Genomic DNA, 23731 nt, shown 5'->3' on the forward strand with positions numbered 1-23731 from the left:
GGTTTGTTCAAACTCTAAAATATGTGAAAATCGCATTTTTAGGAAATGGCAGTTTTTTGTCCAACGGCACCATCTGCAGGAAAATAAATGTATCGCACCTTAAAGAGCAAGTCACCCCCAAATAAACTTTTTTTGCTGATAAACTAAATAAACGAGTGTCTAACCGTGCTGCAGACATGTGTTGTCAATAATTTGGCACTTCAGTGCATCTTAGTTAAAATTTAAATATTCTGCCTAAAACTGACAGTGTTGTGCCGTTGTCAGGTAAAAACTCTGCACAGTATTTTAATTTAAATCCTCCACCGCTATTGGCTAAGAGGTGTGCTATGATGTAAACTGGTACATTATGATGTCACAATGCTGTCGTGAGCCTGTGTGTGTGTGTATTTGTTAGCAGCTCCTCCTTCTCGGTCTGCCAGGCAACAGCTTTTGTTGCATTTTTCAAGCATGAAGTGGGAGTGGAGTTAGTCTGGTAGGGGTTGGCTTGCTCTTTAAACCCCTCTCGCTACTTCTATCTTCATGGCCGAAGCAACGGAAGCGGACGTCTAGCTGGGCAACGGAGCTAAAACGCATCGTTCTAGTTTATTAATTTGTCCATAAAAATTTTTGCCAACAATACATCAGTTTAGATACGTCTTCAAATGCTCTTGCACGCTCCGTGACCGACATCTGTACGTAAGCCAGTGGCTAACGCTACTGCTAATGCTGTGCGGCGGCTAGTTCAAATTGCATGGTGCTGTATGGGGTAGCCAAAACAATTTGACGTATTGGCAACATTATATCGCAGTACAATATAACACCATCACTTCTTGATTTCTAGAAAATTGTACAAATTCCTGAAAGGGGGAAAACTCTGGATTGCTGCTTTAATAAAACAGAAAAGTTGCTATGGAAACATGGATGTGAGTGTTTATGCTTGGGAAAAGACCCACACAGCGGAATACTGGACACCGCACCACAGAGGGTGAAGGGATCCAGCTTTTAAATGATTCACTTTTATATTTTATCATAAGAGGTTGCAGACAAGTTTTATTTGTCAGTTTTTTGAGAATCAAATGACTGAAATATGAAAACCAGTAAAAAAAATCTATGTAGCTTAAAGCTGTTGTAGTGGATTTAGAGGATAAGCTGGGCTTTTCAACTTTTAGATAAATGTGAGAGAACCACATTATTATTTATTTTCTTTAATCCCCACAATATATTTGAAGCTATAATATGTTAAAACATTGTTAACTCATTCACTGTCAGCCGTTTCCTGATTGGTAAAGCCCTTCGCTGCCAGCGTTTCTCACAGTTTTTACTGTTTTTTTAAGAGTCACAGAACGTTGCGCGCTAGAAAGATGTCGACACCAAAACAACCAAAACAAAGCGGAGACTCACCTCTTACATCAGGAAGAATCCGCGCGTTTCGAGCGTTATCCGTTCTTTCATAATCCGTTGTTGAATTGTGATCGGCAGAAGCTTTTCCGGTTCGCGCCTCACTTTTTTTTACAACAGCGGCCCAAAACGATCTCCTAACACACGGATGTTCTGCTTCCTGATCACGTGACGTGTGACATACGTGGATGAAGATCGGCTTTAGAGCTGAGATTTCCAGATGGCACCACTGTCATTGGGCTCATCCGGGATGGTGATGAGTCTGCTTATCAACGAGAAGTTGAGAGGCTGGTGGTCTGGTGTAGTCAGCACAATCTTGAGCTTAACACCCTTAAGACTGTGGAGATGGTCGTGGATTTTAGGAAGCTTACCACAGTGCTGCCCCCCCTCACAATATCCAACAGCCCAGTGATAATGGTGGACTCATTCAAGTTCTTGGGAACTATCATTTCCAGGGATCTGAAGTGGGAGACAAACATCAACTCCATCCTCAAAAAGGCTCAGCAGAGGATGTATTTTTTATGACAACTAAGGAAGTACGGCCTACCACAAGAGCTGCTGATCATCTTCTACACTGCTGCAGTCGAATCCATACTTTGCTCTTCCATCACTGTCTGGTTTGGGTCAGCCACAAAAATGGAAACATGCAGACTACAGCGTATTATTAAAACAGCAGGAAAAATCATTGGTACCCAACTGCCCTCTGTCCAGGAACTGTACATCAGCAGGACCAGGAAAAAGGCAGAGAATATTGTCCAAGATGCCACACATCCTGCATCTACTCTCTTCCATCTCCTCCCATCTGGCAGACGCGATAGATCGCCGTACACAAAAACTACCAGACACAAGAAGTTTCTTTCCTTCAGCCATTTCTCTCCTGAATCTGTAGATTCTTTTACCATCCTTTTACTATAGTTTTTAATACTTAATCAGTATGCTTATGGATGTGTGTGTGTGTGTGTGTATACATATATGTGCGTGTGTGTGTGCGTGTATGTATATATGTAAATATACATGTTCTTATGTGTTTTTTATGTATTTTTATTCTCATTTATTGTAGTTGTTGAATGTTTTAGAGAGCGAACATCTACCGACGCTAAATTCCTTGTAAATGTAATTTTACTTGGCCAATAAATCTGAATCTGAATCTGAGATGTTTGTTCTCACGGTGCGGGGGCTCGTTCCGACGCCCACACAATAAAAAATGCAAATGACGACTTGTCGTCATTGGCAGTGAACGAGTTAAGAGACGTGCAAAAATGCTTTAAGCTAATTTTTCCTAATGTACCATTGCAGCTTTAACAGTAAAATGAGAGAGTAAACACCTGAAGGTTTCATGTCTGCAGGGTTCTGATGCTGATGTCATCATTAGATCCATCACCTCCAGCACTGTGGGCACCAACTTCCGTCTCCTCCTCAGCTCCTCTGTCATCCGCTGCTCCTTTAGTCATGAAGTTAATATAAGCAGCAACATGTTTATAAACTGAGTTCTGTCGTTAAAGACAGGGTTTTATAAACCATCCAGTTGCAGGAACGGCAGCAGCAGAAGAGTTTACTGGAAGTAACCAAGTATTTAGATGTATTTTAGGATTAACTTGAGTTTTAAAGGACGGTAGCCCTGTAGTATTTGTATGCTTCAGTGTATCTCATAAGCATAGTACTGCCTAGCACTCAGATATGCTTTGAGAATTGTCTTTTATGTTTGTAAGTGAGCTGTGAGAGAGAGTCGTTGACCTCGGGCTTCCGGCTTTCATCCCATCCTCCCATCAGCCCGTTGGGAGTGCCCGGCTCTTATCTGCCTCCACACATCCTTTTGCTCTCAGGCTGGAGCAGTCCTCAGTCATCCTGTTCTTGCGTTTGGCTCTGCGGTGGAGCACACCGAGCTTTCCTTTGCATCTCGCACATATTAATAGATCCGAGCCACGCCACGTCTCCTCCCAAACACCCACATGCACTTTACTTCTCAGCCTCTTACATTCCCAACTGGAACCCGGCCACCGCAGTTCTTCACATGAACTTGCCTTTAGTCCCAAAACAATGATACTCTCCTGTTGTCTGTTTTTGATGCAGCTGTAGCGCCACAAGCAGGAGAGCAGTTTTTACGCTGCACTCAGGTGGATTCTGTCAAGTGTTTGCTTCATGTTTTAAAACTTCACCATGTCGGTGGGGTTATTATGCTGCATTTACTCATATTTTAAAAATATTTACGTTTTTATTTAACCAGTTGACTCGACTGACAGCCAGCAGATGGTGTTTTTAACCCACAGCTTTAAAATGGTAAATGGAGCGCCTTCTCAGGGTTCTACAACCCCCCAAGGCACTTCACAGCGCAACTCCTAAGGGATGCTCTTTATCTGCTACATGGCTGTTAGCTGTAATGCTAGCAGTTGGCTTGTTCAGTTTGGCGATTGTCAATAAAAAGCACAAGAAGACAAAGTGAACCTATGCTAGTTTGAGGGAGCTAAACGGGGCTACAAAATCACAGACTGATGGTGGCCCGGCTGTGTTGCTACTGGACTTCTAAGTAATAATATTTTTTGTCTAACAGTAGGGCGGCACAATATATTGTAAATATATCTTTCTCGCAATATCAGCATGCACAATATGCATATCGCAAAGATCAGATAAATATCGTAGTGAATGGTCAGCTCAGATGTTTGCTACACATGATGCGTTAGGGCTGGGCGATATATCGATATTTTTTTAATAGCGGCATAATTTTTAAACAAGATATAAGATGACTTTATATCTTTATATCGATATAACTGGCCAAACTGCTATGCTAGCGATTAGCCGCTATGCTAGCGACATGTTGCTCCGTCTCTAAGCGGCTATTACGTGTATTCTCACAAGTTTGCTCAGTCTGAGAGCCTCTGGGTAAATGTGCTGCTCTTAACTTTGCATTTGGTGTCCTGGTTTTTAATTATTTGGGGACGTTCAATGCCAACGGAGTTCTGTTTTCCATCCTGCTTGTGCGGAGAGACGAGCCAAACCCCTCCCTCCCCTGTGTAATGAGGAAACGGCTACGGAAAGCCGGAGTGGCCAAATTACCTCAAACATATTGTAAGGGTTTGAATAGTAAACTATAGGTTTACCGTTTTATTTCGAAGGCGAGCTCAACGGGTGAGAAATGTTCCGGTTCCGTTTTTTTCCGCTCTGGTTAGCTATGCTAGTAAATACTCCGTTACGAGTGATTCTGATGAAAAAGTTAAGAGTTTGTAAGGCGTGGGTTACGGCAACAGTAGCCCGAAAATAACACTCATAAAAGAGCAACCAGAGACTCTGTCATTACAGTATAATCGCTGATATGAACCAACACTGTTAGACTCCAGCCATGTTTGCCCTGATAACTAATAACTCCATGGTGCATGACCCATGTGATCTTCAGTAGATTCAATTACATCATCGTACATTTAGCTTAACATGATGGATTTTTTTTCTCTGGACAAGACCTATACAATATGGGCCACCTCTAGATGAAATTTAAATAATTTTACATTAATTATAAATATATAATTAAAAAGTGCCTGTGGGACATTTGATACACCTCTGGCTCTCAACTGTGTGTGTGTGTGTGTGTGTGTGTGTGTGTGTGTGTGTGTGTGTGTGTGTGTGTGTGTGTGTGTGTGTGTGTGTGTGTGTGTGTGTGTGTGTGTGTGTGTGTGTGTGTGTGTGTGTGTGTGTTAGCAGACAGCTGTACCAGTGTTTCTAAAGCTCAGACTGGTAGCGAATAGGCACTACGGTTAAAGTTTGACAAGAATCAATACATTTTTATGCATTTAACCTACTGATTTATGCATATAATTTCTCAAGACAGCTTGAAGTGAGTTAACTTGTCAACAGTTTACAGGAGGAAAAATATCGAGATATATATCGCATATCGGAATTCAGCTAAAAGATATCGAGATATAAGTTTTGGTCCATATCGCCCAGCCCTATGATGCATGCTGTCAGTCAGATGGAAGCATGATGTACATCAAATAGAGCTCTTCACCCATTTGGCCAATTGGGTGGGTTCTCATAGGTCAGACGCCCGCCCCCGAGGCAGACGGCACGAAGTTAGCTTAGTTCTGCTCTTTCTGCTGATTCTGCTTTTCCCTGGATCCTCGGATCACCTTTTCTTCATTTTTTCCCCTTCCCTCACATCTTTTGCTTTTCTCATTTGTATGATTTTTATTTTTATTTGTTTTTGATTATTTTTGTTCCTGAGTTAAGTTGTTATTTATTGCAAGTAATATAGTCATCACAATATTAATCACTGTTATTGAATATCGCAGGTTTTCCTAATGTCGTGCAGTCCTATCCAACAGCGTGGATATTTTTACTTCGTGGTGTATTTTAGTATTAGTTAGCTCATGTTGATGTTAGCTTGTTGTTAGCGCAGGCTGCTGCAGGATTGTTTGACAGTTGTAGTTCCACTATCGACCAGTAGGGCGGCGGAGCAGGAAACTGCTTAGTGCTACTTTAAAAATAAAGAATTGAACGCTCAGCAACGAGATGAAGACTACATGAACTCACAGAAACAAGCGCCCGAAAAGAAACATGTCATGTTTTTTTCTTTCACAGAAATTTCTCTTTTGTTTACATGGAGGGGCGGAGTCTAAAATACATCCTGGAACCTGGCCCTACGGGGCATTCAGCTGCTTTGGTTTAACTTCAACCCTGATTCCATAATTTCTCTGCATTAGATGAGCGATAAACTAGAGTTTATAGCCGTTGTTTTATTTCCAGCAGAAACATGTTTCAGTTTCAGACCAACTTTGCACCACAGGACCTGAAACCTCATTTTTCATGTGGCAGCAGATTGACCCAGATCTAACATAAATGAGTGGTTTGAGTGCTCGCTGAGTGTGAACGTTTCCCAAATGTGATTTCTACACACAAATACTTATGAAGCAGAGCACGATGAGCAGCAGCATGGCGTGCCTGGACCCAGTAAACTGTTTCCAGCAGGAAGTGGGCTGCATGGTGGCGCAGTGGTTAGCACTGTTGCCTCGCAGCACGAAGGTTGCAGGTTCGAAACTCGGCTGCAGCTTTCTGCGTGGAGTTGCGTGTTCTCCCCATGCATGCGTGGGTTTCCTCCGGGTACTCCGGTTTCCCCCACAGATCACAACATGCCCTATAGGTTATAAATTGTAAGTCGCTTTGGATAAAAGCGTCTGCTAAATAAATAAACATAAACATAAGTCAAACGACTGGAGGCAGAGAAAAGATGCAGAGAAAAAAGGGTCATTTCTATTTAATAAGCAGGTGAGCAGAAAATAAAGTCTCTAAATGTCGGATCTCCCTCTGCTGCCGATCATTTCTTCACAAGAAATGCATTGTGAGTAGGATTAGATGCTTATGATAGCGGCATGTTTAGAGCTGCAGATTGTTTCTGTTGTCCAGACGACATTTCAGGTGAAGTTGAGGGCTTGGCGTGTGTGAAACGGTATTTATGATGAGAATCTCGTGTTTCTGACTAATGACGCCACAGAGCTCAGCCACTCTTATCTGATCTGCAGGTGGATTTGTCTGTTGTCCGCATCAGGACTTCCCCTTCTCTGGTTCTGCGTGGGAATGAACTAAGCGTTGTTTTCTGTAGAAGAGCTACACGGTGGAGCTGTTTATGAATATTGTGATGATCATATCTGTTGCTGTAAAACCAGATTTTCCTCTGAAACGTCCGTCAGATCCACAGAACAATCTGATTTGTTATAACCCGTGCTGTAATTACCATACCGATATTGTGCTGATGATAGTATGGCCATATAAAGGTGCAGGACTTTTTTTTGTGCGCATGCAAAAATAAACATCCAGCAGCCATTTTTCCGCTCTGAAAGGGGATGTCCCGATGCTCAGCGGGCGAACTCGTCCACGCCGCCCCTCTGTAACGTATGCAGTGATGAAAGCATCTGCAGCGTGCCTCTGCTCTGTCTGCATGGATATTGTGAGGTTATAAATAGCCAGACCTGGATGAGGCTGGATCTGCCGCACACACAGCTCAAACAATAAGCAGTCATCGCTACCCCCCTCCTCCTCCTCCTCCTCCCAGAGCGGGGGAGTGATATGGGTGGGCGGGTTGTCCTACCTCCCTCTTCCTTTCTTTCTTCTACTTCCTGCCTCCCTGCTCCTGTAATCCGTCATCGGCGGTGTGTTCAGGCCCATCAGGTGTTGCGTCAGAGAGGCAGGGAGGCCGTTCCCCGCCGGCCCGCCTGCCAGTCTGCATGCTGCACAAGAGCGTTCACCCCCGTTGGTCTTCATTCTTTTGAGTTTTAATGTTTTATTAATGCAAAGGCAGTGTTTCCCCTGGGAATTTTTCCATCTGTGGTGGTGGGGAGGGGGGGGGGGGGGGGCGGCGGATGACACGTCTCACCTTTATGTTAATATTGTTTTATTTGATGCACTCAACTTTGAACTGCACCAATCCAGCAACTGCTGCATTTTAATAACTATTATTAAAGGTGAGTACACCAATATTTGCACAAGAATAATTTCTGTTTTAAACTCAGTGACACACTTTGCAGGGGGGTTGGCATTTAATTTTTCTTGGCGTCTGGAAAAACATCTTTTGCCCCCCTTTATTTGACTTTCTGCCCCCTTTATTTCGGTCCAAGATCATTACTGGGCTGGCCCTGTTAGAAACCTTCTACACCCCTGCTTAGTAGACTTAATGAAGTATTTTTAAGTCAGTATAAAAATGACTGAAACACAAATATACATATTTGGTATTATTGACCAATATCTTTGATTAAATTTATTTGTTAAGAACATCAAGATGCATTACAGTCAACATTATAATAAGTAAAATTTTCTAGTGCAGAGAGGAGACGACCCATAGAAGCACTGATTTGATTTATTTAAAAATCCCGACCGACGCATCCACGAGCCGTTTTCAGCTCTGTCTTGTCAAATGCACCACGTACGTTACGAAAAAAGTAACTTTAAATATTCAACCGAAATCCATAATTTGTTATTTGTTATGAAAACATCCTAAAATATCTTCGTATCCTGAGCTCTGTAGGAAACGCTCGACTGAGCTGATGTCGCCTTTTCCAGCTGACTGCTCTCGTAGACTTTTGACATTTTATTTCTGAAGAGGAAAATGTTCAGCGACTGCACCAGTTTTCATTTGATTGTGTTTTTAGAGAAAGCGAGGATTGTTTTCATGGCTGTTTTTGTGATTGAGCTGGAATTATCTGCTCCGGCTGCAGTTTCAGACCAATTCACATCTTCTCCCTTCATAAAGCAGCATGAATCATGACTGTTGGTATTTATGTGAACTCCTTCATCCCAGAACGGGGGTAGATGTTCGTCTGTTGTGCCAACAGCGTGATGTTGCATCACCGTGTCCTCACGCGGATCTTTTCCTAAATGTGGCGGTTTCTGATGGCTCTTTTGTGAGCTGCATATCTGGTTTTTGTGTTTTTGCTGCACATCAGCAGGCGACCAATTGAGCCGTCGCACAGTGAGAGTGACTATTCCTGAGGAAAAGCCTGCAGCCACAGTTCCATTCTGAACACGCCAAGCGTGCAAGGCTTACATTTCACAGGAGCGAGTCTCTCCATTTCTGTGTTTTTGTACAATTTTAATGATCTAAGATAACGACGAGGATAATGACGAATCTGTGAAGTTTGTGCCTGCGTTTAAAGACTTGTGAAGCATCCACTCAGATCCATGGATGCAGAAAGAACCCCTCTGTAACAGAGTAAAGGTTTAAAAATGTTTAAAATGCAATAAAATCACCTGTCTGATGATAACCGTCTCTGCAAAGATGCCAGATCTTATCCAAGAAATAAAATGAATGAATCAAAAAGAAAATCATTGGAAGCTGGAGATGTTTGAGGTGCCAGATGTTAAACCCAGCTGCAGGTGTCACACCTGAGTCAGCAGCTGTGTTCATTACCCAGATGTTTTGTACACATGCTGAAAATACTTATTTTTATTTTTGGGGATGGTCCGATCATGTGATCGGAAATCGGCCCGATCACATGACTTTCAAATAATCCTGAATCAGGTGTTTTGTAGAAAAGTGCGCCTGCTGCCAGTCGTCATGTACTCTGGTTTCCCCCACAGACCACAACATGCCCTGTAGGTTACAAATTGTAAGTCGCTTTGGATAAAAGCGTCTGCTAAATAAATGAACATAAACATCTATGTTAAGCCTGGCCTTGAATTAGAGAACAGCATCAGAATCCTAATGAAGGTAAGCGTGCTGTCTGAGGAAAGTCAACTCGATGTGTCCTCAACTTACAAGTACCTGACACGCTGCAACCCACCAATCAGAATGTTTCTTGCTGAGTTTGTAGAAATGGTTATGTGAGATTTAGTGTTTTCCTAAAGATAAATTCTTTGGCTATTTGATGCATCGATCAACAAGATACTGGGCTACGATTGATTGAAGCTACACACGTGAGAATGGGGTGCAGCAGTTTTGACCTATTAGCTTACAGTTGAAGATGTTGTCTCGTTCACCTGTTGGAGCAGGTAAGATTTTGATACTAAGCTCACGTGGGAGGTCAGAGGCGTAAAGGTTTTAAGCTAAAACGCAGCTGCTAACGGAGACTACGATGAAAACGTAAGTAAGACACATTTGAAAGAAGTTTTGTTATCATAGGCATGTTATGTTGGGATGTAAGACTAGTGGACAAACTATTTTATTGGTGGCCTTTATTGGAACCTTGTTGATATGAAAAGACTACATGGTTTACGTCTGTCAGTGATCTGAATGGTGAGTTAGACTTACTTTAGCTTTTCTGAGTGATTTGACAAATGTTATCTGTCAGCAGTTATGATTGTTAGTCATGTAAAAAGATGCTGGTTTGTCCCAGAAGAATGTAATTTACCTCCCACGGTACGCACAACGGCAACTGGCTCATTGTCAAGATGGCAGGATTGAATAGAATAGAATGGAATAGACTTTATTGATCCCACAGTGAGGAAATTCACTTGTTACAGCCACAGCAAAACTTAAGAGAATAATTTGAAGAAAAATAATAACGAAGGTACATGTATACACACATGGGTAGTCAAGTCAAGTCAACTTTATTTATATAGCACTTTATAACAGCATAAAAGCTGACCAAAGTGCTTAACAAGACAAAAAGAACAGAAGTTCCTTAAAAATTCTAAAAACAAGATAAAAAGTTCACCACAAGGTAAAAACAGGATAAAACAAACATATCAAACTGACATAAAAGCTACTAAAAACAGATGCATTCTCAAACTGAATTAAAAGCAACTGAGAACAGATGAGTCTTTAAGAGTGATTTGAAACCCGACAGTGATGAAACCATCCTAATCTGAATCGGGAGTGCATTCCACAACCTTGGAGCTGCTACTGAGAAAGCTCTATCACCCCTGAGCTTTCTCTTTGTTCTCGGCACCTCCAGGAGAAACTGGTCGGCTGACCTCAGTGACCGAGACGGGGAGAAAGTTACTAAAAGCTCACACAGATACTGCGGAGCAAGGCCATGTACAGCTCTAAAAGCCAATAAAAGGACCTTGTACTGGATCCTATAAACCACAGGCAGACAGTGCAGCGACGCTAAAATTGGGGTGATGTACTCCCTCTTTCTCGAACCCGTCAATAGGCGTGCTGCTGCATTTTGCACCATTTGAAGACGGGACAGGTGAGACTGAGGAAGACCAAGGTACAGTGCGTTGCAATAGTCTAGACGTGATGTAATAAACGCGTGAATCACCGTCTCAAAGTCATGACTTGAGAGCAGACGCTTAACCTTGGCGATCCTCCTTAACTGATAAAAACTGGCTTTGGTGATGGCACTGATTTGCCTTTCCAGAAGCAGGTCACTGTCAGGCCGGACTCCCAGACTGGTCACTACAGGTTTCAAGAAAAGGGCCAGTGGACCAAGGTCAGCAGAACATGGCCCACTGGACACACTGGGACTAAAAAGCATGACCTCAGTCTTGTCATTATTAAAATGTAAAAAATTTGCAGACATCCAGGTTTTAACCTCATCTAGGCAGTTTAGAAGAGGATCCAAAGAAGTGGGTAGGCCACGTTTAATGGGAATATAAACCTGGGTGTCGTCTGCATATAGATGAAAAGAACATCCATGTTTTGTAAAAATAGAACCCAGAGGTAGCAAATACAGAGAGAACAATAACAGACCCAGTACCGATCCTTGTGGAACCCCGCAAACTAGTGATGAGGGAGATTACGTGAAGCCACCTAATGACACACAAAACAACCTCTCAGCCAAATAGGGTAGTAAGCTAGTATTGTAACCTTTGACCTCTAAAAACCACAAATGAAAGAAAATGAACTTGGGTTCTAGAACTATGCAGCATACTGTAAGGGACACAGACACACTATATAAATCAGGTGTTGCCCAGGTATTGAACATATTGAGTACTACGTTGGTGTTATTGTGTACCAGGATAATGCCAGTACCAGTTAAACTGAGGAGTTATACACTCTTACTGCAGAGGGGATGACATATCTATGCTAACGGTCAGTTTTACATCTGGGATGTCTCACGCTGTATACAGTACTGTGTTAAAGTTTTATGCAGGTATGAAAATTTACACACAGATATGAGTTTAGTTCTCCCAACATGTAGGACCAGCCTACCAGTCCAGTTCCTTCAACAAATGCGTGCAAGTGTAGCTAGAGGAACTGATGCCGTTTTAGTCGCACCAGATAGTGATCTGATGTGATTTAGAACGTCTTGTAAGTTTGTTCTGTGCAATCCATCAAATTCCGTTGTTTGGTTATTTTCTAACCACAGAGTATTGATTTCTTTATTCGGCTAGCGCTGCTCTGAGGATGGCTACGGCGTTAGCTGAAACTTGTCAGCTAAAAAACGGTAAAACTAATCAAAACTCTGTGGTTAGAAACGAATCAAACACTGGAATTTAGTTCGATTAGGATTTCTCTGTTGTTCATTCACCGGTTTTTGGTGATTAAGGAAGGTAAATGATTAACACTTTAATTTTTGAAAGTAATCTTTGTTTACAGCAATTTTCACTCCTGCCTAAAACTTTTGCCCAGTACTGTTTATCACAGGATTAAATAAACTTTGATGTATTATTTATATTTTTTACTGTATTGTGCAGCCTTAATTATTATTGATGATTCAAGCTAGAAAAGAGATGAAGCTTATGTTACTAAATGTTTGCCGCTTTTTTGGTTATGCTAACGGTGTGTATGCTAACTGACCGTGACACACAGAGCACCACTGTTGACCCTCCTGGGCCATCAGCAGGTGTTTTTGTTGTAATCCAAGCCTGGTTTCGTCTCTGCATCGTCGAAACAGAACAACCATGACTTGTTGCTGCAAACAGCTCCACTGTTGGGTGGTTTTCAAGAGGAAAACGGGACACAATCACGAGTCTTTTGTTGTTGACGGCCGTGCACACATCCTCTTCGGCTCTAGGAACATTAAGACTTGGCAGCATTAAACTCGGGCTTTTATTATTTCAGTAACTCTCATATTTTAAGTGTAGACTTTTTCAAACTATAATTAAAAGGTTTATTTCTTTTACGTGTTACTTACAGTATTTTTAGAGAAAAGAGCCAGATCTCCCAGTCAGGCTTTGTTCCTATCAACAAAGGTTTTATTGTTATTTACAGGCTAGGGTTAGCATTAGCTGGTGGTCAATATTCAGCTGGATCTACCTGTCTGATGCTCAAAAATCAGATGTTCGAGGGTTCAGTAGTAATTATTCTTATTTGGACATCACAATAAGGGACTTTTTAAACAGGATTATTAAATAATTTCTAAAACCAAACACTGACAGGAAATGAATAAACTATTTATTCTCATCTGGAGTCATTATAAGGGCAGTAGAGACCCACATGGCAGCACAAAAGGGTGCAGGAAATGAGTTTTGCATAAAGCAGCTTGTTGCCGTGGTTTCAGATTCATGCTCTAAAACAGTTGTACTAGAATATGTATACTTTTAAATATTTCTTATATTTTCTAACACCTCCAGGTTTAATATAACGACTCAGTTTCGTCCCTGCTGCTGTGAAACATCTTTGATGCTTTAATCTCAGCTCTGTGAGTTTAAGCTTGAAACTAATTGCTAAGCTTCTGTTTCATCCTCCATAAACACTCTTAGAAGTCGCGCACACTCGTGTCCTCACACTGCCTCCATGTATTTCACACACGGTGTATGTTTTAATTCATAAATGCTAATCTGTAGATGAACATGAATGTCTCAAAAGCATGATTACTTGCATTAATGTCTTGTTTTTAGGCTTCCTGTCAAGATAAATGAGCTTTAGAGCATAGAACTAAAAAGCTTCATTTATGAAACGTTGATGGGAAAATAACTGGGTCAGTCTGACCGTCATAAAATGGTTTAATCATTCATTCGGTTACTTGTCAGTCCTCCTTAGATCCTCAACGATTGACTGGGAAATCGCTGAAGTTCCTTTAGTTTTCTGTTTGATGTTGTGGATGATTGAGAAAGGGCACCAATAGGCATCTCATTTAAATCAATCCATCCATCCATTTTCTGAACCCGATTGTCCACGCAGGGTCGCGGGGGTGGGGGCCCTATCTCCAGCCGTCAACGGGCAATCAGGCGGGGTACACCCTGGACAGAGAGCCAGTCCATCGCAGGGCAACACAGAGACACACAGGACAAACAATCATGCACACACACCTAAGGACAATTTAGACAGACCAATTAACCTAGCAGTCATGTTTTTGGACTGTGGGAGGAAGCCGGAGTACCCGTAGAAAACCCACGCATGCACAGGGAGAACATGCAAATTCCATGCAGGAAGATCCCAGGCCGGGAGGCGAACCCAGGACCTTCTTGCTGCAAGGCAACAGCTCTGACCACTGCGCATGTTCTGGTAAATGGGCTGTGGACCGGTTTCCAGTTGACCAAGAGGGTGAATTTGATTAAATGCAGGAGAAGGAAAGCTTTTAAATTGGTTTGTTTCAGAAATGTACCTCAGCAGAAACTTTAAATGAGTTTCTTTGTTAAACTGGACACGAAAATCAGCTGGAATATTGGTGTGTGTGTGTGTGTGTGTGTGTGTGTGTGTGTGTGTGTGTGTGTGTGTGTGTGTGTGTGTGTGTGTGTGTGTGTGTGTGTGTGTGTGTGTGTGTGTGTGTGTGTGTGTGTGTGTGTTGTGCTAGCCTCTTAAATCTAATTTAGCTCAGGAACATTCCTGACATCCCTGTTTAAACGGATCCATTATCTGACACCAGATCAGTTTTCACAACAAATAAGTCTTTTTGTGATGTTTCTCATAGAAGCTTTACTGTCGGACATAATCTGGAGACGGATTTGCAGTGCTTTTGGGATTACGTAACTCCAGGAGTTCTAGGTTTGTTTTAAAGTCCGCTGCGATCATCAGTTAAATACCAGCCTCCTCTGGTGATTTCTGTTTAAGTGGTTTTTATCCATTAAAAGCTGACGAAGCTGCATTAAGTTAAGCTTCCTCTCTCTAGTTGGTGAGTTATGGATGTCTGTTATAAACACAGCAAAGGGAAGCAGAATTAGTGTCATTTAAATGTTTAAAATCAATAGATTTTTTCTATCATTCTGTAGAGTCTGAGGGATCTGCTCTAAAGAAAATAAAGAATCCGGTAGAAACTGACCTTTTTATGATGCTAATATTAATTAGCTCTAGCAGCCATCTTTAAATCCATTGGCTCCAAAGTTGATTAATTATAGACGAGTGTCCCAACTGTTCATTAAGACCTGTTTTTATAAAACCAGAGAGGCGAAAACATTAGTGTCAACTAGGGCTGCAAAATAGATCGCAAATATATTGTGATCACAAATAGGATTGTCACGGTATGAAAATTTAACCTCACGGTTATTGGGACCAAAATTATCACGGTTTTCGGTATTATCGCGTTATTTTTTAAACGGTGTTGCATATGTTCAGAAAGCATTGATAGTCCTGTTCTTCACAAACTGAAATAGCTTTGAAAAGGTTCAACAGTGTTTATTAAACCTAAAATAACACAAAGCCTTAGCAAAAGTGCAACTTTTCACAAGTAAAGGAACAAATAGCTTCTTTTTCTGGAACGTGTTACAGTAGTCAGTGCAGGTTTAAATTATACAAATCCAAACATTTGAAACATAAACAATATGTAAACAAATCAAATAAACACCACTTGTTTTCTCACATACTTGTTTTCTTCATTATCAAAATGAAAATCTAAAACTCCAGTCCACACTTGACTTGAGCGCTGTACAAGTCAACCTTAAAAAAATATGTATTTAAAATAAATAGCCACTTTAAACAAATTACTAAAATAACTACTACACCATGTAATCAAATCCAAATGTTCAAGTATAAATGGCATCGAATAAGTAAACAAATCAATGACAAGGAACTAATTGTATATTTCTCTTCATCATCAACAAATAAGATGCTTCATCCAGCAACAGGGTGTCCGTGACACGGTTTAAATGCTGGCAGAGGACGCTGCGGCTGCAGTATATAGTGACTCGTTGCATTCTCCCTCAACCAAAAGTCCTCACGTCATGCATTTAAGCTAAAATGCTAATGTTAACTTACCTTGCACTGGCTGTAGAGACATGGGTGATGGTCATGCAGATGTGCCATTAGATTCGAAGTGTTGCTGCCTTTTGCAGACACTTGTTTCCTGCACGTTCTGCAAACGGGATAGCCGTCTTCTATTAACTGTCCCTCAGCAATTTTCAGAAATCCAAAATATGCCCATACTTCCGATTTAGTCTTCTCTGAGGGCTGATGGATGTCCTGGGCGCTGCCATCTCCTCCTTCAGCCATTATTTCAGCTTCAAAGTTTTGGTTGCAAACTAAAAAGTGTGTGTGCGCGGGAACTTCAGCAGAAGCGACGGTGGCTGGTAAGGGTCACCGCGCCTAAACCGCGGCCACGGTAAACCCACCGAGATAATTTAGTTTTTTAAAACTGGACGGTTATTTTTATTGTCAACTTTTTTTTACCGGGGTTTACCGCTATAACGGTTACCGTGACAACCCTAATCACAAAGTCAGTGTGTGCAGTGTGTGAAATCACCGCAGGACAAAACAGGTGATGCGCTCCGCTCCACAGCAGCGAAACCCATCAGGCACAAATAAAAGACAGAAAACATAAAAGGAAATGAGGCGACATGAACGATCGCGTGTTAAATTTGTTTTTGAGGTGGCAACACCTAATTTGATGTTACTGTGGCCGTGCTCAGGACGCAGATGTCTGGAGCTCGTCAACGTTCAGTGCTCTGCGCCTCTCAGCTCAAAATAATCTCCGGAGAGTCCACATAAATAATGTAATATAAGTAGAACCAGGATCTGGGTGTGTAAACTGAGGGCTTCCAGGGGAGCCATCATCCTTTGGAGTGAGCCGGGGTCCCTTCAGCTCACCTGTAAGTCGAACCCTGCGTATAGCACAAATTGGTCGCGTGAGTTGCCGGTTCCTAGCAGACAGTTGTCGGAACGGTCCTTTCAAAATAAGACAGTTCCCGGATCTTGTTCCGGCAAGATCCGGCCCAAATTAAGCCCTGATGGACTCGCATATGTTTACTCGCGATGAGGAAACCGCAGAGAACATCTCAGCTAGTGGAAGCTAACTGTTAGCATTAGCAACTCCTCCACAAAGCAGAACTCCTCCAGGCTTGGGTTATTTGTGGAGATGAAACTTACTTGTTGCAGAGGAAACCCTCAGTGGTAGAGTCGTGTTGCTGTTGGCCAATCAGAGGTGAGGTGTATAATATCAGGTATAGAGTCCCCTGTCATTTTCTGCTTACCTCTGTCTTTGCTAACTTCTAGTTACTGAAACGGGAGCGCCAGAGCTTTTTTTCCCAAATAGGGTTTCTCACTCAAGTTTATACTAGAGACTGCTGCAGATATGTCTGAAAAACTAGTGAGCTAGGTCTTTGAAACTGCGCAGAGTCCCAGTAACACAAGAGGGAGGTCTCATTAGGCCCGAGGAAGGAGACAACCCTCGCAAACTTTTGGAGACCTTTTTTTTCTGAGGTTCACTGAACTCTCTGGAGGTGGGTGATGTTAGCAGTTCGATGCTCAAACAGTTGTAGGACGAAGCTAACTGGTGCACGTCTGCAGGCTGGTGAGCTGCTCTGTGCTGCTCTAGAGCAGAGAACAGTAAAATTAAAGAACCACGGGCCCTTCTGGGTTTCCCAGAGCTGCCTGGCCTCTGATATATTTGGCTTTGTCACTTTGCATACACATCTGCACTGGTCTGCAATTAGACTGCTTCCTGTTGCAGTGCAGGATATGGTGAGGCTGTGAAGCTTCGCTACAGATGCTGTCTAGTAGGATGTCAGCAACTAGCCAGCGCCCCTGAAGGAGAGCCGTTAAGTCACGGACCAGAGATTATTCCGGGCCCAGAGGTATCCGATGTAAAGGAGAAGAACTGATTAAAGTAATGGACTTTTATTGATTCATTCACATAACTCGGGTCGAAAAATCAAACGAGGAGCAGAAGTTAAGAAGATTTTATCATCAGATGTTTGGACTAAAAGTCTTTTGATCTGATGAATATTTCTGCTGACCCGTTTTCATTAATATCAGTTATAATTGTTCTGAAAGTGGCTGCTTTCCAAATGCCGCCTCCTTCCTCGTCTGGAGAGCTGGAAAATGTGCGTCAGCTACTTCCTCCTCCTCTCTCCTGGTTTCAGCTTCCTGTTTTCAGCGCTGCCTGGAAGTGAGAAGCTTTGATTGGAGGTTCCTGCTGGGGCCTTTATCCAGCTTCTGCTCTGCTGCAGGATCTGTAAACCTTTTACTTTACATCAGAAACAACCTTGGAGAGAGAGAGCTCTGGAGTATTTCTCTTTTTCTGCTCTTGATGGTTCGACGCAGAAACCTTTAGTTTGAAAGCATCTTCTGTACATCAGGCTGCAGAATTAGCATCTCGATTTAACTTTACCCTAAAGATGTGCCGTTTCTTCTGTTCCTCATTAGTGGGACATTTAGACCATCTCTGACCAGAATGTGCGGAATATTTGTTTTAACGACTCTGCTTTAACTCCACACGCCACTAAACTGTTGGTGGCTGACTAATGTGTAAAATGTGGATAAATTGAGACATGATGTCACTAAACTGAAACAAGAACTTTTACATAAATGTTATTATATATTTTGCAAGTTTTGACAAAAGCAAAAGCGCTACGTGTTCCAACTGGAAGTTTGTGTATTTTCTGTCACCAACTCCGTGAGATTGTGGTTTGAAGCAGCAGATTTAACAAGAAGGTCCAGAAGCAGAAATAAAACTGAAACATTAAACTGAAGTGATTCTGGATTATGAGAAATGATTCCTTTAATCTGATTGTTTAAACCTGAGGTGTAAATCACTACCCTACCACTAAAGAGGTCCTTCACTCATATAATTTGCTGTGGTTTCTAGTACAAAGCTTAGCCTGGTGGGAGACCATCTTGGATGAGTCTCCATTCACCCCCAGTGCACTCATTTCTACTGTGGAAGGTGCTTACCCAACTAAAAACACTTTTTATTGAGCTTTTTCACAAAATCAGACACATGGTATGGCATGATAATTAAATTATACATATAATTAGAAATTATTTAAAATATAAAATCCCATCAGGTGGGCTACAAAAGGCCCTAGTAATCCCACGCCATCTGTTTTCAATAGTACACAGGTCATTGGCTGCACACAAACGGGCATAGTTGCTCACTCTGCATTTATTTTCAATCAATCAATCAAATATACTTTATTGATCCCAGAGGGAAATGTTTCAGTACACACAATTCAGAGATCAGACATACATGGGCAAGACACATGACAAGAATTGGTGACTGGGGTCATTCGCAACCCTGAGTCGCGCTACCTTAATAGATATAAGAGGGTTACATGAGGAATTGATTCGGGAGGAGGGACAAAAAGGCACTTCACAGTTACCAAAAAGCAGCTGAAGACTCACTTGTTCAAGCTGGCTTTTGTATGACCTTCTTCACCTCTCTCTCTTTATTCTGCTCTCCCCACATATTCCACCTTCCTCAGGATCCACTGATTTCCCTCTTCCCTATTCACACTCTCTCTTTCTTAACATTTTTTCTTTTAAATCCCAATTGCTTATTCTTGCTCATTTTAAATATATTTTTAAACATTTTCAAAATGCTTTTTTTTTCTATTTTTACAATTTTTGTTATTTTTTGTTTTTGTGAAGCGCCTCGTGATTTTTATCTTGAGAGGCGCTATAGAAATGATTTCTTCTTCTTCTTCTTCTTCTTCTTCTTCTTCTACCCTCCCAAGAGGAGGGCACCTTTGCTCTGCAAAAAAACACCTCACACAGATATGCAACAGACTTCAGACTTTGGAGAGTGAGGAGACCCATCCAATATGGCGACAATGCTGTTACGCTCTCCAGCGCCCAATGGGGCATCTACGTATTCATGTCTATGGCTGAGACGTTTGCTGCTGTTTGCTGGATGCTGAACCAACAGCAACCTTTGCAGTCGCAAGCTAAGTTGGGCGAGTTCATGAGCTTCCCTGTCGATTTTCTTCCAGTAGCTGATGCAGGCGATGGGGGTTGAAGACTATTTTCACGTTCTGCATGCACAAGTGCTGTATGAGTTGCACACGCATGCTGAGCATGAACATCGTCTGCAAACCCCATCACCTGCATCAGCTGCAGGAAGGAAAGAGGTGAGAAAACAGTCGGGTCAGAAAAATCCAGCCTCTTCTCACCAAAGCCATAAATCATATCCAGCTTATTTGACGTGATGAAGTGGACGTAAAGATGAGTTTTGCTATGTTTGTCGTTACGCTTTGTTAAGAGTGATGTCGCCTCTGTGAGCTTGCTTCAGGGATTTGATTTAAGTCTGCAAAACCAAAGTATTCATGTCTTTACCTAGGCGGTACAAACTAGGCCAGCTCTTCCTTCTCGTCCTCCCCTGAAAGTCACCTTTCTCCTGAATCGACAAAACCTTTAAAGGTTGAATAATTTGCTGCAAATGCAAAATGTCCACCCCAGCGGATTAAGATCTGACACCATTCATCTACAGCTCTGGGTTTTCAGGCTCTACATCTGTTTAGGAGTTGAAGATAAGAGTCTTATCAGCTCCTGGGTCTGATATTAGTCTGACTTTTTGGGTAGATCCAGATCGAGGCTGCAGCTGTAGAGTTCAGTGTGTTTGTCTTCGGACAAGAAAATATCCGGCATTCCTCTACAGGTGGAAGTGGAGGTTCCTGAACCAGCTAACAGCAACATGCATGTGAACAGGAATTGTTCTGATCCATTTCAGCCCTGTACATGTCCACCATTAACTCCGTTGGGGCTGAGACTGTTTCAAGAACGAGATGAGACAAATATCCTCATGTTAGTTGCTCTTTAACTTGTCTCAGTTTAGTTTCTGCAAAGCAAAACGTCTGGTGCAAGTTTGGGAGAAGCGGGCACAGAGTTCGTTATAAGAAATGATAGATTAAGCCGATCTTGCTGAACATTTCTGATAACCAGACAACTCCTTTTGTGTGTTTGTTTCGCCATCAAATCTACCAAAAACAGAAGCATCTTTAAATTCGATGTGGCCCATTTAAACCAGTATTTCTGCTCCTGCTGGTGACCAAACGGTGAATAAAATCACTTTTTTTTGGACTTTTCTGACTAAATTGCAACAGGTTTCCCCCTTCACACTCCCCATGTGACCCGGACAGAAATATAACTTGTTACAGAAGTTCGTACTCACCAATTCTGTGAAAATGTGCAGGTTTTTTTTTTTTCTGTATTTCATCGTCTCTGGCCGATCTCTAGCGGTCCCAGCTGGGTGAGATCATGGCTTCAGTGTTAGCTACAGTAGTCCTTCAGTAAAAACACAAATATACGCTTCCTTCTTCCTGGCACTCGCAGAGAACAGACGCTTCTCTTTTTGCTCCCTTATCTTTTTTTCCCAAGGCTCTTTGTCCTGTCTGCCCACAGAGCGCTTCTCTGCATTTCTTCTGAAAAACTCTATTTTTAACCATGGATTTGATAAATTGGTCATTCAACGCGATTGATAAGATTTTTTCAACAATGAGAACGGAGCAGGGGGCTCCCACATGTCCACAGGGGACACACCCGGCGGGGTATATGCTGGATTCCTGGAGGGAATGGAAGATCATATGCCTCTCCCAGCTGTCCATTGAGGATGTCGAAGACGTGTGGATATTCTGTCTGATGATCACTGGATTTCTCCTGATTGGAGTGGGAGGATATCTGGTTTTCTGGAAATTTGGGAAGACGGGAGCGATTGGAGGGCGACCCGCACCCACGGAAAGCACCGTCCGTGTGGAGACTTCTCAGACTGGGACGTTACTCGAGGTGAATCGTTAGCTGGACAATGTTCTAGCTGCGATACCGGTATTTGTGCGTAAAATGGATGTCATCTCGGAGAGAGTCACCGGACTGTATGGACAAGTTTAAAAACCCAAAATTGGCTTCACTGAAGGACTTGAAATGATCAGTTTAAAGACTGAAGGCAGAGAGGAAAATTATCTCAGCCTGACCCAAACAAAGTCTTGTTATCCGAATCTGACGCCCTGGTAGCCTTGAGAGGCTAGCAACAAACCCCCACGAAGGAATGCAGACAGATGCTGTGAAAACCCGACCTACTAACCCCCCCCCAACACACACACACCCCCGCCTTCGGATTGGTGGACTTAAGCCTGGCGAGGTAATCAACCTGCAGGAGTCAATGTGCTCTGCGCTTCTCCCGAGATCTCCCTCCCACCTGTGGCTACAGTGGCTGAGCACCATACATGGCTGCTCTTGCTGGGGCAAGCAGGATCCCGCCTTCCTATTGGAGTCTCATGTTGTGTTGTCTGAAGTCTGTTGCATATCTGTTGGAGGTGTCTTTTTGCAGAGCAAAGCTACCCTCCTGGTGGGAGGGTAACTGTGAAGTGCCTTTTTTTTGTCCCTCCTCCCGAATCAATTCCTCATGTAACCCTCTGATCTCTATTAAGGTAGCACGATTCAGGGTTGCGAATGACCACAGTCACCAATTTTTGTCATGTGTCTTGTCCATTTATGTCTGATCTCTGAATTGTGTGTACTGAAACTCTAATTTCCCTCGGGGATTAATAAATTATCTTTGATTTTGATTGATTGATTCCACTTGACCATTGTAGTCTGATGTCGTGGTTTCTGTCTTGCAGCTCTGATGGTTCTGGCTGAACAGTGACCACTGCCTGCTTGAGGAAACCTGCCGCCCAGTTCCCCTCATCATGTCTGGGATCCATGTAAGTTCTTTATTACTATGGAGGATGTTTTTGATGTGGACTGCTGAGTTTCATGAATACATTAATGGACTCTAAATTAAATACACAGTGAGTCTTAATGTTGGAAGACTTAAAAAACAGCAATTCAAAGCTTGGATTTGAACTGGCCGCCTTCCTGGCGTGTGGCAATGGTGTGACCAACAGTGCCACCATGCATCCGCCAGGTCAGTTCTTGTTTATTGTCAGTACCAAAGTTCAATCTGATCCTGATCTTCTAGAACGGTTTTTGTTCTTTACTTCCTCATTGTCTTGTTTTATCAGCATCAGGTCTAAAATCACCCCGTTGTTTTTTGAGTCCAAAGATTGTTTTTCACTCATCGGCATTCAGCTTCCTCGTGGAGAAAAGAAGCAGAAAGTAAAATCAGTGAAGCGTTAAACACTTTTCTCTTTATATGGTTGGATTTAAACCAAATGCTGGTGATTTACAGTCCTCGGCATAGATGAGCACACCCCACTACATTAGTCAGAAAGCCTTTAGCTTCCTTTCAGAATCAACATTTTCTATGATATACCATACTACACCATACCATATTACACCACACCATACTACACCATACCATACTACACCATACCATATTACACCACACCATACTACACCATACCATATTACACCACACCATACTACACCATACCATACTACACCATACCATATTACACCACACCATACTACACCATACCATATTACACCACACCATACTACACCACACCATACTACACCATACCATATTACACCACACATACTACACCATACCATATTACAACACACCATACTACACCATACCATATTACACCATACCATATTACACCATACCATATTACACCACACCATACTACACCATACCATATTACACCACACCATACTACACCATACCATATTACACCACACCATACTACACCATACCATATTACAACACACCATACTACACCATACCATATTACACCATACCATATTACACCACACCATACTACACCATACCATATTACAACACACCATACTACACCATACCATATTATAACACACCATACTACACCATACCATATTATAACACACCATATTACACCATACTACACCATACCATATTACACCACACCATACTACACCATACCATATTACACCATACCATATTACACCATACCATATTATAACACACCATATTAC

General features: G+C 42.2%; 1 protein-coding gene across 1 annotated transcript in view; it reads left to right on the top strand.

The window, feature by feature from the left end:
* Nucleotides 1-23731, top strand: part of LOC107382109 (C-terminal Src kinase) — a 65719-nt gene that overhangs the window by 20016 nt on the left and 21972 nt on the right. Inside the window, exon 2 of the mRNA XM_015954102.3 lies at nt 22450-22533. Within this exon, the coding sequence (XP_015809588.1) occupies nt 22519-22533 (15 nt within the window). The 5' untranslated portion in view covers nt 22450-22518. The remainder of the gene's footprint in view (nt 1-22449; nt 22534-23731) is intronic.

Source organism: Nothobranchius furzeri, chromosome 9 (genome assembly GCF_043380555.1).
Source record: "Nothobranchius furzeri strain GRZ-AD chromosome 9, NfurGRZ-RIMD1, whole genome shotgun sequence".
Taxonomy (NCBI): Eukaryota; Metazoa; Chordata; class Actinopteri; order Cyprinodontiformes; family Nothobranchiidae; genus Nothobranchius; species Nothobranchius furzeri.